The sequence below is a fragment of the Rhinichthys klamathensis genome, unplaced genomic scaffold (assembly GCF_029890125.1).
Source record: "Rhinichthys klamathensis goyatoka isolate OS25496 unplaced genomic scaffold, OSU_Roscu_1.1 h1tg000021l_1, whole genome shotgun sequence".
NCBI classification, from domain to species: domain Eukaryota; kingdom Metazoa; phylum Chordata; class Actinopteri; order Cypriniformes; family Leuciscidae; genus Rhinichthys; species Rhinichthys klamathensis.
In genome coordinates, this window is record NW_026606572.1 from 3,852,552 (window position 1) to 3,865,236 (window position 12,685).

The window sequence follows — 12,685 nt, forward strand, 5'->3', positions numbered from 1 at the left end:
TACCACTTAGCAGATCCATGATTTGAGCAGAGAAGTTGTTTTATTTAAAAAAAAAAAAAAAAAAAGTACTCTTTTACCATTGTTTAAATAATGTCTTTATTGCCTATGACATGGCATGACATGATGTGTACATAATGGTGTGGGGTCTTATTGCTGAATTCTGCGCATAGACTGGATCTGATTGGTGTGTGCCTGGGTGCCGAACTCGTTGTAGCATCTGTACTCTCCTTGGCGTCTGTCTCTCTCAAAGATGTACTGATATCCACGGTAACCAGGAAACTGATAGCCTACCCAGCTGCCAGAGAAAAGGGCAAATCTCATTTATTGCACCGCACACTAATAAGACTGTGTGCAGGGAGGTGCTCAATTACATTAAGCTGACTTTAAATAATGAGTTGAATCTTGTATAAACAAAAAAAGTTGAAAATTTTTTGTTAAAGCAATGTAAAAACATATGTTGTCATAACTTATTGATCATATAATATATATAGCCTATATATACACAGTATGTATGTACATATATCTTGTTAAAAATATTATTAAAAACAAAATTATTAAATATAGTTATATTAATATAGGATTCTGTCAGGTGGGGATCATTTTATGGACTTCATTAATTTTGTTTTAATTCATTATTACATTTTTATGAATACTTTGTGACTAGAAATAAAATAGAAAAAACCTGTTAAAGTATCTGCAATCATTTAATACATTTCTTCTTATATAGAACCCTTTTGGCTAAAATGGTTGTAACAACGAGTCAAGAACTATAGGTTTTTTTCCCTAAGAGTGATGAGGTGACTTACGCTCCTGAGTTGACTTTGATTGAGGGAACTTCCTTGCTGCACCAACCCATGGCTTGGAGGGAGGGATAGTCCTCACACATCTCAAATTTACGTCCCATGAATTCTTCACACTCATAGAGGGTAATCTTACTGTCACTGTGGTTCTGTCAGGGAAAGGGGGAGTATGGGAAAGAGATGATTTGAGGATATTTGTTATGATGTAAACCCAATGTGCCGTTTTAACAAAGAGATTGCTGAGATGATGAAAGAAGCCGTATGAGAAAGTCTTTGCGGATTTGACATAATGGGATCAACTTACAGCACATTTAATAGGTTTGAAAGAGAGCATGTGCTCTGTTCTGTAACTGCTGTTGCCACTCCAGGCCTGGTAACAGGGATAGTCTCCTTTCTCTAGGATAAACTGCTGGCCCTGGAACTCGGGATACTCGTACCCCACCCAGCTGAGAGACAGAATGTCATAGTCAACACAAACCATGAAGCAACATCGTTTTGCATGGCAATGATCGCTGCTGATCAGGACACAAAGGCAAAGGCAAAGGCAAACACGATGGTGAGGGCTGAATGAGCGGCTCTGTGTTCTTTTATCAGCTCATCTGTCATCATCACAGACAGCCGGCAGCTGCCAGCCGCACACACTACCTCTGCTATCTCTCTGTCATTGTTCCAGTTCGTATAAATATATATAAATATTAAAAAACGGCATTCAGACTATTAGTAGATGGAAATGCTGTTTATGACAATTAAATTGCTGGTTTTGTGGGACATTGTGCAGATGGCATAATGTTTGGCTATTAAGTATGTTGCTAAATGTATGTTATGAAAGTTGCAAATAGTCACTTTTATTCTAATATAAGCATGTTTAAGTAATAAAAAACAACAACAACAATAGGCCTATATATATATTATAAACATAGACAAAGCTTGCAGAAAAAAAGCATACATTGTAAGCATATTTTGTTGTTTTTGCATGTGTTCATTCATAGTTTCTTTGTATGACAGCTTGGAAAAAAATAATGTCGCACAATTTTGCATGTTTCATTGCGTTATCACAAATCAAACAATTCACTCCAAGCACAATTATACAAAATCTTTAACAAAATACATTTTTAATATTATTTTTTAATAATATTTGAACAAATATTTAACAATAGTTGAATAAAGGGTAAAGATGTCAATTTTCCTATAGGCTGGACATCACTTTTGGCCACTACTGTACATATATATATATATATATATATATATATATATATATATATATATATATATATATATATGCTGATTTGGTCCTCAAGAAACATTTCTTCTTATTAGCAATGTTAAAATATGTTGTGCTGTAAATATTTTTGTGTTTTCAGGATATCAGGATATAGAATAGGAACAGCATTTATTTGGTATATAAATCTTTTGTAACATTCTAAATGTCTTTACTGCCACTTTTGATCATTTTAATGCATCCTTGCTAAACAAAAGAAACAAATCTTTTGAACAATATATCTGAGCACATATTACTTCTAATTTTACAAATATCTCACTGTATTAATCAATCAAAATATATCTCCAATATTAAACATGGCAGTCATATATCCTCCCTGCTTCACCCTTTGCACATTGAAACATCCAGAGGTTACACTTACGGGCCGGTCTCCACCTTAATGGAGCGAATCTTTCTGAAGTCTCTGTCCAGAATGTTCTGGCACTCAAACGTGAATTCACAGCTCTTTCCCTGGAAGAACTCCTCCTCGAACACAGTCATCCTAAACATCCCCCTCTGCTCCAACTGCTGCTGCGGATTCATGGCTGCTGTCGATCACCGCGCTCTCTATACCGGGAAAACAAGGAGAGGAGAGGGGCATAACCAAGACCACAGCGTGAATTCATGCACCATTGTGAAACATTCCTGGGTAGATTAAGTGAAAAATGATTCCTGCAGGATAAAGTTTCGACAGTATTTGTAGCAGGATCTTTTTTTTTGCTCAATAAGATCACTTTCTCTCTGTCTGTGCTCTTTATCATTGTACAGGAATCCGATGTTTGACTTTGAAGGGCTAAGACAGTGGCATACTCACGTACTGAGGTGGGACAGATCCAGTATAATCAATGTGGTGGCCAAGCCCTTGTCCAGTGTTTTTATAGCACAGGGCCCCTCATTTAGTGCAGAATGCGCATCAGGCCTGCACACTCAGCAGCAGCCAACAGAAAAACCGCATTAGCCTTCACTATTGTGGAGCCCTGTGCGGTCTATTGTGGAGGTCTTAGACCCACTGACTCATCAAAACGCCACTCTCTGTCCCCACGCTGGACCCTTGGCTATTCACAATGGCGATGCTTTGACACGAGACTTTGATTGGATAGGGCAGATAATAGCAGAATTGTTGGAGATTAGGCTGAGCCGTCCGTGGTCACTCTCTGGTGCCTGCTTGTGGATGCTCTCCCTGGGCAGACCTGGCTGTTGTTGACCTATAGTAATGATGCTGAACATTAATCATATCAGAAAACGTAATACACAGAATACAGAACACAAATCTTCTCTTTTTGTTTCTGAGATCATTTGGACAACAACATATGCATGTAAGGGGGTGGGGTCACCACATTTAATATACATCCTTTTTTAAATCTATAATAATTGTAGCTGTTCAGATGAATAGGGCATACAGCTGTTTTAGATAACAACTTTAATAATACATCATAAAAGTAACTTTTGAAATGTGATAAGCATAGTCAGATTTATCATATCAAGCAAGTGTCATGTAATTTAGAACATGATCAATAAAAAAATAGACATTATTTTTATACTTAAACTGAACATTAGTCCATTGGTCAGCCCTTTTGATGACATCTTGTGGTGTGATGCTTTATTGCATGACCAGTGGATTTCAGTACATTTGTATGACCTTTATCACTAGAGCATTATGTTTTATTATTCATAGACAAGACATAGACAATTATGTTGGAATCCAAACCCTATTAAATATTCTAATAAGCCAAGGCATGAATAATATGTGTGTCGGTGCATGCATATGTGATTGTTCTCACCTGTTAGGCGTTGTTTGCGTAAGAACAGGTGCTGTAGAGATGCAGGGAGCACAGCTGTTGTCCTGTTATCCTGATTTAGCAGATCTGAGCTCACACTCATTTTCTCAGGATAGCCAGTTACATCCCACACGCCCTGAAACAAAAAAAGAGGAATAATATAATTATAATTAAGTTGCATCCATACTGTAATTATGACATTAATTCAGGCAACATTTATATGGCAACACACTGTATATATATATATATATATATACATACATACATACACAGATATATATACATAATCTGAATTTATGTCAATTTTTCTGTGCTACTAGTGTATGCGTGTGTTTATATATATATATATATACATTTTTAATATATCCCTTTGATAAATTTAATGCATTCTTTAATGCATCATCTCTCCCCCTCTCTCTCTTTATATATGAGAGAGAGAGAGAGAGAGAGAGAGAGAGAGAGAGAGAGAGAGTTATGATGCATTACATTAATCAAAAGGCATATAATATTACAAAATATTTATTTTTCAAGTATATTTATTTTGCTGTTCGTCGATAAACGTTTTATTCATCAAAAAATCCTGAAAAAAAAAAATTCATTGTTTCCACAAAAACATTAAGCAGCACAGCTGTGTTCGACATTGATGATAATAAGAAATGTTTCTTGAGCACCAAATCAGCATATAGCATAATATATTAGAATGATTTCTGAAGTAAATCATGTGACACTGAAGACTGCAGTAATGATGCTGAAAATTCAGCTTTACCATCACAGGAATAAATTACAACCCTATTAAAACAGAATATGCATATTTCAATCATATTTTATAATATTACTGTTTGTACTGTACTTTTGATACTGTATCTTTTTAAATAGGCTAAATGCAGCTTTAATGAGCATAAGAGATAAGGAATTGATGACATCATCAGATGAGCACTAAAGTGTGTGTGTTCAAGGTAAACATCCCACATGCAAAACCCAATGTAACTGTCAGAGTGATTTGACATGCAAATCAATCCGTTGCAAATCAGAAAGTGTGATGCTTCCGTGTCACTCCAGAGTAAGGTGTCATTGCTCAGAAAAGCAGGATTTAACATATCATATTACATTTCATTTGAGCACGAATTGAACTGTAATATGGCCACATTTTATTTCGATGCGAAGATAAACTTCATGAAATACATTTTTTTAAATGTTCATTATTGTTGTGTGTTGTGCACAACACCATCAAACCATAGGTGTGCATTTTGTTTTTCCTGATTGTCATTCATTTACTTAGCCAGTTTACAAATAGGTGTGAAGGTGCAGTGAAACTGGTCGGTGCTATTTGAATAGTTAGTGCTGGATGATGTTTTCTTTAGGGTGCCATGGAAACTAATCCTTCTAAGGGCAAATGTGGACAGGTCCAGACAGCTAGTGCAGGTGACATCTGCTCTGATAATGTCCTTTATGTGTTTGAGCACACAAGGACGGGTGCTTCTGCAGAACATGGCCATGGTAGACAGAGACAGACATTTCCATCTAATCTACTGCCAAGGGCAAGAAAAAAAAAACACAATTTGCATTTTCAACAGTAACCCTTTTAACTGCCACATAGCCAACAGGCAACTCCTGTCCAGCAGGTATACAGGCTATCTGTTTGCAAAGTACTTACCAAGAATAATGCAATAGCCTATATGCTTAATTCAGAAACAATTGTATTGTCTGTTGCAACATAAGTAGAGCGGTAAATGTTTCAAATAATACTAAAAATACAAATTGAGAAAGCACTTTTTTTGTTTTTTTAATTTTGTTTCTGTTTTATTAAAATAATGTAACAATTCAGAATAACGTACATTGCATGCCTCCATTATGAAAAGGAAGACAATAATATATTTAGTTAAGATATTTTCACGTTGGTTCTTCAACAATTGGGCTTCTCTCAAAGATTTGACTAGAAAATAGTTCTGTAATTCAGCTTAATGGAAATGTTTTACGATCAATATACTGATTATTATATGTTCTTAAAATATAATCACATGGTCATAGCCTATAAGACGAAAAATAAAGGTTCAATTCATAAACTAGCCTAAATGATGTTACAAGTGTAGCCTATAGCCTACTGGTAAAACTAAGCCTACTTTTAACAAGCAGAGTTTTCCTTTTGTCTAACTCTAAATACCAAATAAATAACATGAAAATAAGACATTATATCGACATTCATAGTTACTCAGCAAATTATACGCGTTTTATTCATTGTTTTAACACGGTCAAGTTTCGTTGAACAGACTGTGACAGCAGTGGAAATGGCAGTCTCTGCGTGGATCCCGATTCCCGCTGCTCTGGTGTTTTACTGACGCGTGTCTGCATCTGCGTAACGCGAGCCGAACGAACAAAACCATTTCATCTGCAGGTATTGTGCGTGTGGCTCAACGTGATACAAGTACAGAAAGCACATATACAACATCCATTCTGACGTCCATTAATTCATTCGGTTTCTGATGATGACTTGTCCTCTTTCCTGACAATCAGTAAAGAAGAACAATAGATCATGTGAACAATTATTTTCTCAGGTAACTTTCATTAACAACATGTTCTTGAACATGAAAATATACAGTTCATGACATTTTAAAGTAGTCTATGTCGATGTGCATTAACTAAAATGTTACAAAAAACTTGTCAAAACTTACCGTGTCGTTCGGCGCACCAGAAGCGTTATAATAGCGACTGCTAATGCACACAGACCTGCTGAGGCCTTCAGCTTTATATAGTGTGCACGCGAGTAAATGCATCGATCTGCTCTCTGTCTTGAGCGCGCGGAACTCTGTCCAGGACACCTGTCACACGGCACTTTCCTCTCATCCAATATTGACACAGGGAGTCAAATGGGAGGTCCACAGTACATTACTTCTCTCTATTATGTCAATCATGTCGCTCAGTGCAAACCCACCTCGCGTTTCGTCGAGATACAACGCGTTGAGACATCTGGAGCGGATGGGCGCGTGAGGTCAGGCGAGGACGTATACAAAGATGACCTCTTATAGGCACTTAAACTTAAAAAAAAAAGAAAAGAAAGAAAGAAAGGGGTATTGCAGGTGAATGCTTAATGTTGATTTCATAAATATAAATGGAGCATTAAACGGTAAAAAAAAAAAAAACTATAATCTTCCGAACAAAATATGCTATTGAATATTGTTCAGTTCATGTTATTTATTTGTACATGTTTTTCGTTCTTTACGGCAAGAAATGGTAAAAAAAAAAAAAAAAAAAAAATCCTAAATAAACTATGATGCAAAGATCAGGCATTATTTTAATCACCGTAGCCTTTTTTGCTGTTCATTTAAACAGTATAGGCTATAGAGTGACAAATGAATTTTATAAATGCATACCATATTCTACTTAATTGTATTATTATTATTATAGAATTTAGATAAAAGCTTTTGCAAATTTTAGATGGGGTAGCAATAGCATGTCTCACTGTTAATGTCATAAAACCGTAACAATTATCAATGAAAATAGGGCAATACCTTTTTTACAGTCTATGGGCAATACGGCAAATCGAAATAAAAATGAAAGGCCATATTTTCAATGATACGGTCGACTTGTTATCCAATTATAATATTATTGTCCTGTCATTTTCTTATTTAGGCTATCAAAACACTTGACTGGCATAAAACAGCTGGTGTGCTTCTGCCCCCTACTGGATTTGACAGGAGATGACAAGATTAGAGATCCTTTCAAAATGTGTAATATTTACAATGGTGGAAATGCCTTACGTGTTTATAAGGCTTTCTATTACTATCTATGGTTTAAGCCAGAAGAGAAATGGAGGCAAGTTGTCACACTTTTAACTTTTCATTTATCAGGGTTTATTTTTTTTAGTAAAATTTTGTATAGGTACAGTGCCATTGCAATTCGTGGTCAGTAATTTACTGTATTAATACTACATACAAACTTAAAATACTTTAATACTTTTATTCAGCTAGGATGCAGTGAGTAAAAAGAGAGTAAAAACATTTGTAATATAACAAATATTTCTCTCTCACATAAATGCTTTCCATTGATCCAAGATTGATCCAAGTTTTTTCTTTACACAAAACTATTCAGCAGCACAACCGATTTCAACATGGATAAGAAATGTTTCCTGAGCAATAAATCAGCATTTTAGAATGCTTTCTGAAGGATCATGTGACACTGAAGACTGGAGTAATGATGCTGAAAATACAGCTTTGCATCACATGAATAAATTACATTTTAAAATATATTCAAAGCTCCCCTGTTCAATGTTGAATTAAAATATTACAATTATTAAAAAATGAGATTTGGCATGTCAAACAACACTTTTATTGATAAGTATTTAAACAACATTTTATTACCGAGTGAACAAAAACAAGGAGGGAGTAATCTGAATCAGGTTAGTAGTATTAAAGTGGATGGAATGACTGAGCTACAAAGACTAGACATGATTTAACTGGCCCCAAATTCTTCTTCCTCTTTCCTGAGGGGTTTCCTTAGCTGGCCTGTGAGAGTCTTTTCAGATATGCCTCCCAGCCTGCCGTTCTGTATTCTTCTGCAGCTCGGAGCCGGTCTGGGCTGGCAAGAATACCTCGTCCCACAATGATGATATCAGAGCCTTTAGTGCAGATCACATCTTCTGGACTTGAATACTGCTGTCCAAGTCCATCCCCTGGAGAATAAAAGAGAACTACATTAAAAACAACACTGGTATCTGATCGCTAAAAACAGGCAAATATAAACAGAATTCTAAATTCTTCTGTAAAAATCCCCTTTCTCCAACCAAACACTTGGAGACACAGGAAAGCTAATGCCAAAACAATGTGTATTCAGTAATAAAATTCACCTCCTTTCTGCATTTGCACTCCTGGAGTCATGTGAATCAGACCAGGCTTGTCACTGATCTTCGATCCACTTATAAATCCAAACACAAAATCAGAATGGTCTTCAGCCATCTTGACCTAAAAGACATTTCAATTAACTCAAATAAGTGGCTTAAATAATAAGTGATACAGAAGGTCCTTAAAGTAACCATGAAATCAAAATGGACGATTATTTTGTTTTTATAATTTTGAAATTATATTTAAAAATAACATGTGCCCTCGTAATCCTTAATCAAAGTAACTTCCCTCCCCTCTTGCAGCAACATCTCTTCTCTGATGACACGTTTACTGGCGAGAGGGCGGGACAACGGTTGAACCTGTCACTCACATGACATCACAGCAATAGCAAACCACAATGATCCCATCAATTCCCAATGGACAAAATCAAGTCCCGGCCTACATTATTTTCTTGCTCGAGAAGCCATTTCACTTAGATATATGTCACAATAGGGAAGAAAAGCTAGGACAAAAATTAAAAAGAACACCACCTTGATCCTAAAATACTGAAACATTTAAAGGAGAAAAAAAAAAAGTAGAGCTCTTGTAGCAATTAAAGGATATTATTGATACGAAATAATAAACAAGGGTTACTGGAAGTGAGGAAGTGTTCGCATCTAGTTCTTCACAGAGAGTAGAAGACGTACCACTGCTCGAGTGTAATCCCCTGTTGCAAGGGAACCCTGGGAGCTCATCTGAGCAATCAGCAAACAGCCGTGACCCAGAGGCTTGCCGACGGCACCGAGACCCTGCAGCACACCCGGACCCGGCAATGCGTGGGCATTAATGATGTGCGCCCATGAGGAGATCCGATAGAGACCACCTTTAAAAACAAGAATATTTTATGTGAACAACATTTGTGCAGAAATTAAAATCATATTTAGAGAAATTGTTCACTTTTCTGTCATTTAACCACACTGAAGTAATTCCAGAACTGTATGACTATTTTTCCTGTGGAACACAATACAAGGAATCTGAACATATGTCTAGAAATAAAGATCTACTTTAAATTTTTTTTTTTAAAGCTTTTTTTTTGGACTCTCTTAAATGTCCTCGCATGGTGAACTTCTGCATAAAGATTGTTCCACAGAAGAAAGAAAGTCATACAGGTTTGGAATGACATGAAGGAGAGCAAATGATGACAGAGCTTTGATTTTTGGGTGAACTATCCCTTTAAGAATACAGACATACAAACAAGCACTGCGTAGCGCAAAAAACCCCCAAAAAACAAGACGACATTCTGCTCTGATTTAAGACCTTTTTATGGCCTTAATTTTTGTATGGGTGAATTAAGACTTTTATAGACCCCCATAAACCCTGTTTCTTAAACCTTGTCCAGTAAATCACAAACACTTTGGTCTATGAATATCTAGTGCAGACTATACAAGTTAAATTTAAGACTAGTCAATTCCAAGAGCTCCACATCCACCACCACCGTGTGAAACAAACACCTACCATCATACTGATGCTTGACTGTGTTCCCAATGTCTGCAAACTTGCGATCCTCAAAAATCAGGAAGTTGTGCTTTATAGCCAACTCTTTCAGATTGCTGGTGACGTCTGCAGTGAAGTCCTGCAGGATGTCCACATGAGTCTTCAGCACGCAAATCAGTGGCCCCAACGTCACAGCGATCTCCAGCAGCTCCTCAGAACGAGTCACATCTGCAGACACGCACAGATTGCTCTTCTTGTCCTCCATGGTCTTCAGCAGGCGGGCGGCGAGAGGGTGAGTGTCTGGCAACCCGGCACGAGCCCCATAGCCGAGATAATTACAGCCCTTTTTAGGAGCGGAGCAGCCATTTTTCTTTGCTGATACGTAGGTGTTGTTTTCTTGAACAAATCTCTCAACGTTCTGAGAAGTGGCCGTGTCTATTCGGCCAGATTTAAGTAACACATCCAGAAGTCTGGAGACAGAAATGACTGAATGTAGAGTGATGCCACTGTCAGCTAGCCTGGCACTGCCTCCCTGCTCTCTGTCCATTAACACCACTGCATCTGTGATCTTCAGGCCTTCGTTCTCTAGTACCTCAGCGGTTTCTAGAACACTGCTGCCACTGGTCACTACGTCCTCTACTATTAGGCATCTGTCACCAGGGTGGATGGTTCCTTCGATGAGACGCTTCGTTCCTGGGGAATTTCAAAACACAAGTCAATTCAGATTAGTGTTATTTTAGTATCATTAAGATAAATAAAACTACTATTCAAGAGCTTTTATTGTCAGACCGGTATTATACAAGTATACAGAGGGGGTGAAATGCCATTTCATGGTGCAACATTCAAATCGACAACAAACATAGAGAGACAAAAGTCAAGATAACAAGCACCATAAGGTGCTAAAAACAGTTGGTAAACCACAACAAATATACAGAAGCAAAAAGGACACCAGAAGTGTGTTGACTGCAGTACGTGTAAAATGTGCAAGAGGATGTCAACATTTTGTCTTCATGTAAACTCTGAACATCATACATTAAATAATGAGCAGTAAAAGCTTAATGTGTCAATGCATATCCAAAATATATTACTATTATATTATTTAATATTTGTTTTGTCATTCGTATTAGTTTTTTTTTTATTTCAGTACCTCAATTTAAACTAAATGGAAATGAGAAATGCTGCCTTTGCAACAAGCTGAAATAAAATAGTTTTTAATGTTTTATTTCCATTTAATATATGAATGCATATATATATATAGACGATAAATAGAAAAACTGTTTATTTCAAGTAACGAAAATGCTTTTTTATGATTTTAGTTTTTAGTAAACTATAATATTAGATTCACACTGCAAATCACACCATGAAATATATAAATTTGTAAATCTAAATGATTAATATAGCAACTCGAGAACTATTTGGACACTAAAGACACAAATAAACCATATGACATTCCATGTTGTCAACCAGAAAATCAATTTTGCATTCATTTTACATTTACGTAGTTGGCACATGGATTTATTCAAAGCGACTTACATTGTATTTAAGGTATATATATTTCTACCAGTTATTGTTTGGAACATCAAATCTACTGCATTATACTTTTTTTGAGGATTGTTTTACGATTTTGTTTTTTTGATGAATGCTGCTTGGTTTGATATGTTGCTACCCAACATAATTTTAAAGTGTCTTTAGTGTCCAAATATTTTTGGTTTAGTCATATTTAAAAACAGTAAACGGATTACAGATGGAGTGGAGTTAAATTTGCACTATTATACCATAGTCCTTCGCCTCCTTTCGTCGAATAAGCATGGGGTATTGCTTGGTAGAGCAGATGATTGTGGCCAGAGGAAGAGCCGTGTAAGGGACACCACACACACTATCAAACTGAACCCCTGCATCCTCAGCACGCTTGTGAAGAAGGCTTGCCACCTGATCACAAACAAAAATATGATTTTATGATCAACGAATGACATCCAATTAAAAAAGGATCTGAAGGACTTGTTTTCTAAAACATTCTTGGTAGGAAAATGCTCAGGATATGATGTACGATTACACACTTTTGGAATAACAGTATATTATCATATCATTACTCAAAGTGAGCACGTGTTTACCTGGTTCATCAACGCTGGATGGGACACTGTTACTCTAAGATCAAAATAGATAGGCGAAGTGAGTCCACTTTTAAGCTTAAAAGTTCCGAACTTGACTGCTTGGATGTCGTGTAGTTTCAGGATTAAACTATGTATACTTGTGTCATCCATTTCAGTTTGATCAGTCATGTTCCGCTAAACAGTGTAAAGTAAAGTGCGGGTAGTAGTGATTCTTTCGCGCGAGACTCATGCCGCTTCAGTGACGCAAGCCACACACACACACACACACGTGATACACCAACTTGCGCATGTCTGAGATTACTCGTCGACAAAATAAAAGCATTTAAAGATGTTTGTTTAACAAACATCTTTAAACAAACAGAAAAAAAAACCCTTTTCAAAACACATTTTAAAAACAGTTAATTTATTTAGACTAATTGCTAATGCATAC

The 12,685-nt window shown here is 36.4% G+C and overlaps 2 protein-coding genes across 4 annotated transcripts; both read right to left on the reverse strand.

The window, feature by feature from the left end:
* Window positions 1-70: 70 nt before the first annotated feature.
* Window positions 71-2,989, reverse strand: cryba2b (crystallin, beta A2b). 3 transcript variants are annotated; one of them, XM_056241914.1, is made up of 5 exons: window positions 2,869-2,989; window positions 2,441-2,623; window positions 1,105-1,246; window positions 807-949; window positions 71-295 (listed from the first exon to the last, which is right to left on the reverse strand). In XM_056241914.1, the coding sequence occupies exons 2-5, from the start codon at window positions 2,599-2,601 to the stop codon at window positions 148-150; spliced, it is 594 nt and encodes a 197-aa protein (XP_056097889.1). In that variant the 5' UTR covers window positions 2,602-2,623; window positions 2,869-2,989; the 3' UTR covers window positions 71-147. The 3 variants fall into 3 exon arrangements, with proteins under 3 accessions (XP_056097889.1, XP_056097897.1, XP_056097904.1); XM_056241922.1 differs by having other exon boundaries at window positions 2,873-2,974; XM_056241929.1 differs by having other exon boundaries at window positions 2,441-2,627; window positions 2,873-2,946.
* A 5,156-nt stretch (window positions 2,990-8,145) lies between these two features.
* On the reverse strand, window positions 8,146-12,460 carry umps (uridine monophosphate synthetase). Its single transcript, XM_056241873.1, has 6 exons — window positions 12,256-12,460; window positions 11,920-12,073; window positions 10,166-10,837; window positions 9,358-9,533; window positions 8,677-8,791; window positions 8,146-8,502 (listed from the first exon to the last, which is right to left on the reverse strand). Exons 1-6 carry the CDS (start codon window positions 12,421-12,423, stop codon window positions 8,327-8,329), a joined length of 1,461 nt encoding a protein of 486 aa, XP_056097848.1. The 5' UTR covers window positions 12,424-12,460; the 3' UTR covers window positions 8,146-8,326.
* Between the last annotated feature and the right edge of the window lie 225 nt (window positions 12,461-12,685).

Bases quoted from the DNA above. Each gene is read 5' to 3' on its own strand.
- umps (XM_056241873.1), bottom strand. From the start codon at position 12,423: ATGACTGATCAAACTGAAATGGATGACACAAGTATACATAGTTTAATC. The intron at 12,074-12,255 runs GTAAACACGTGC...GTTTGTGATCAG, and splicing joins ATCCAGCGTTGATGAACCAG to GTGGCAAGCCTTCTTCACAA. The intron at 8,792-9,357 runs GTACGTCTTCTA...AATGTCTTTTAG, and splicing joins GGGATTACACTCGAGCAGTG to GTCAAGATGGCTGAAGACCA.
- cryba2b (XM_056241914.1), bottom strand. From the start codon at position 2,601: ATGAATCCGCAGCAGCAGTTGGAGCAGAGGGGGATGTTTAGGATGACT. The intron at 950-1,104 runs GTAAGTTGATCC...TTTCCCTGACAG, and splicing joins TCAAACCTATTAAATGTGCT to AACCACAGTGACAGTAAGAT. The intron at 296-806 runs GTAAGTCACCTC...TTTCTCTGGCAG, and splicing joins ATCAAAGTCAACTCAGGAGC to CTGGGTAGGCTATCAGTTTC.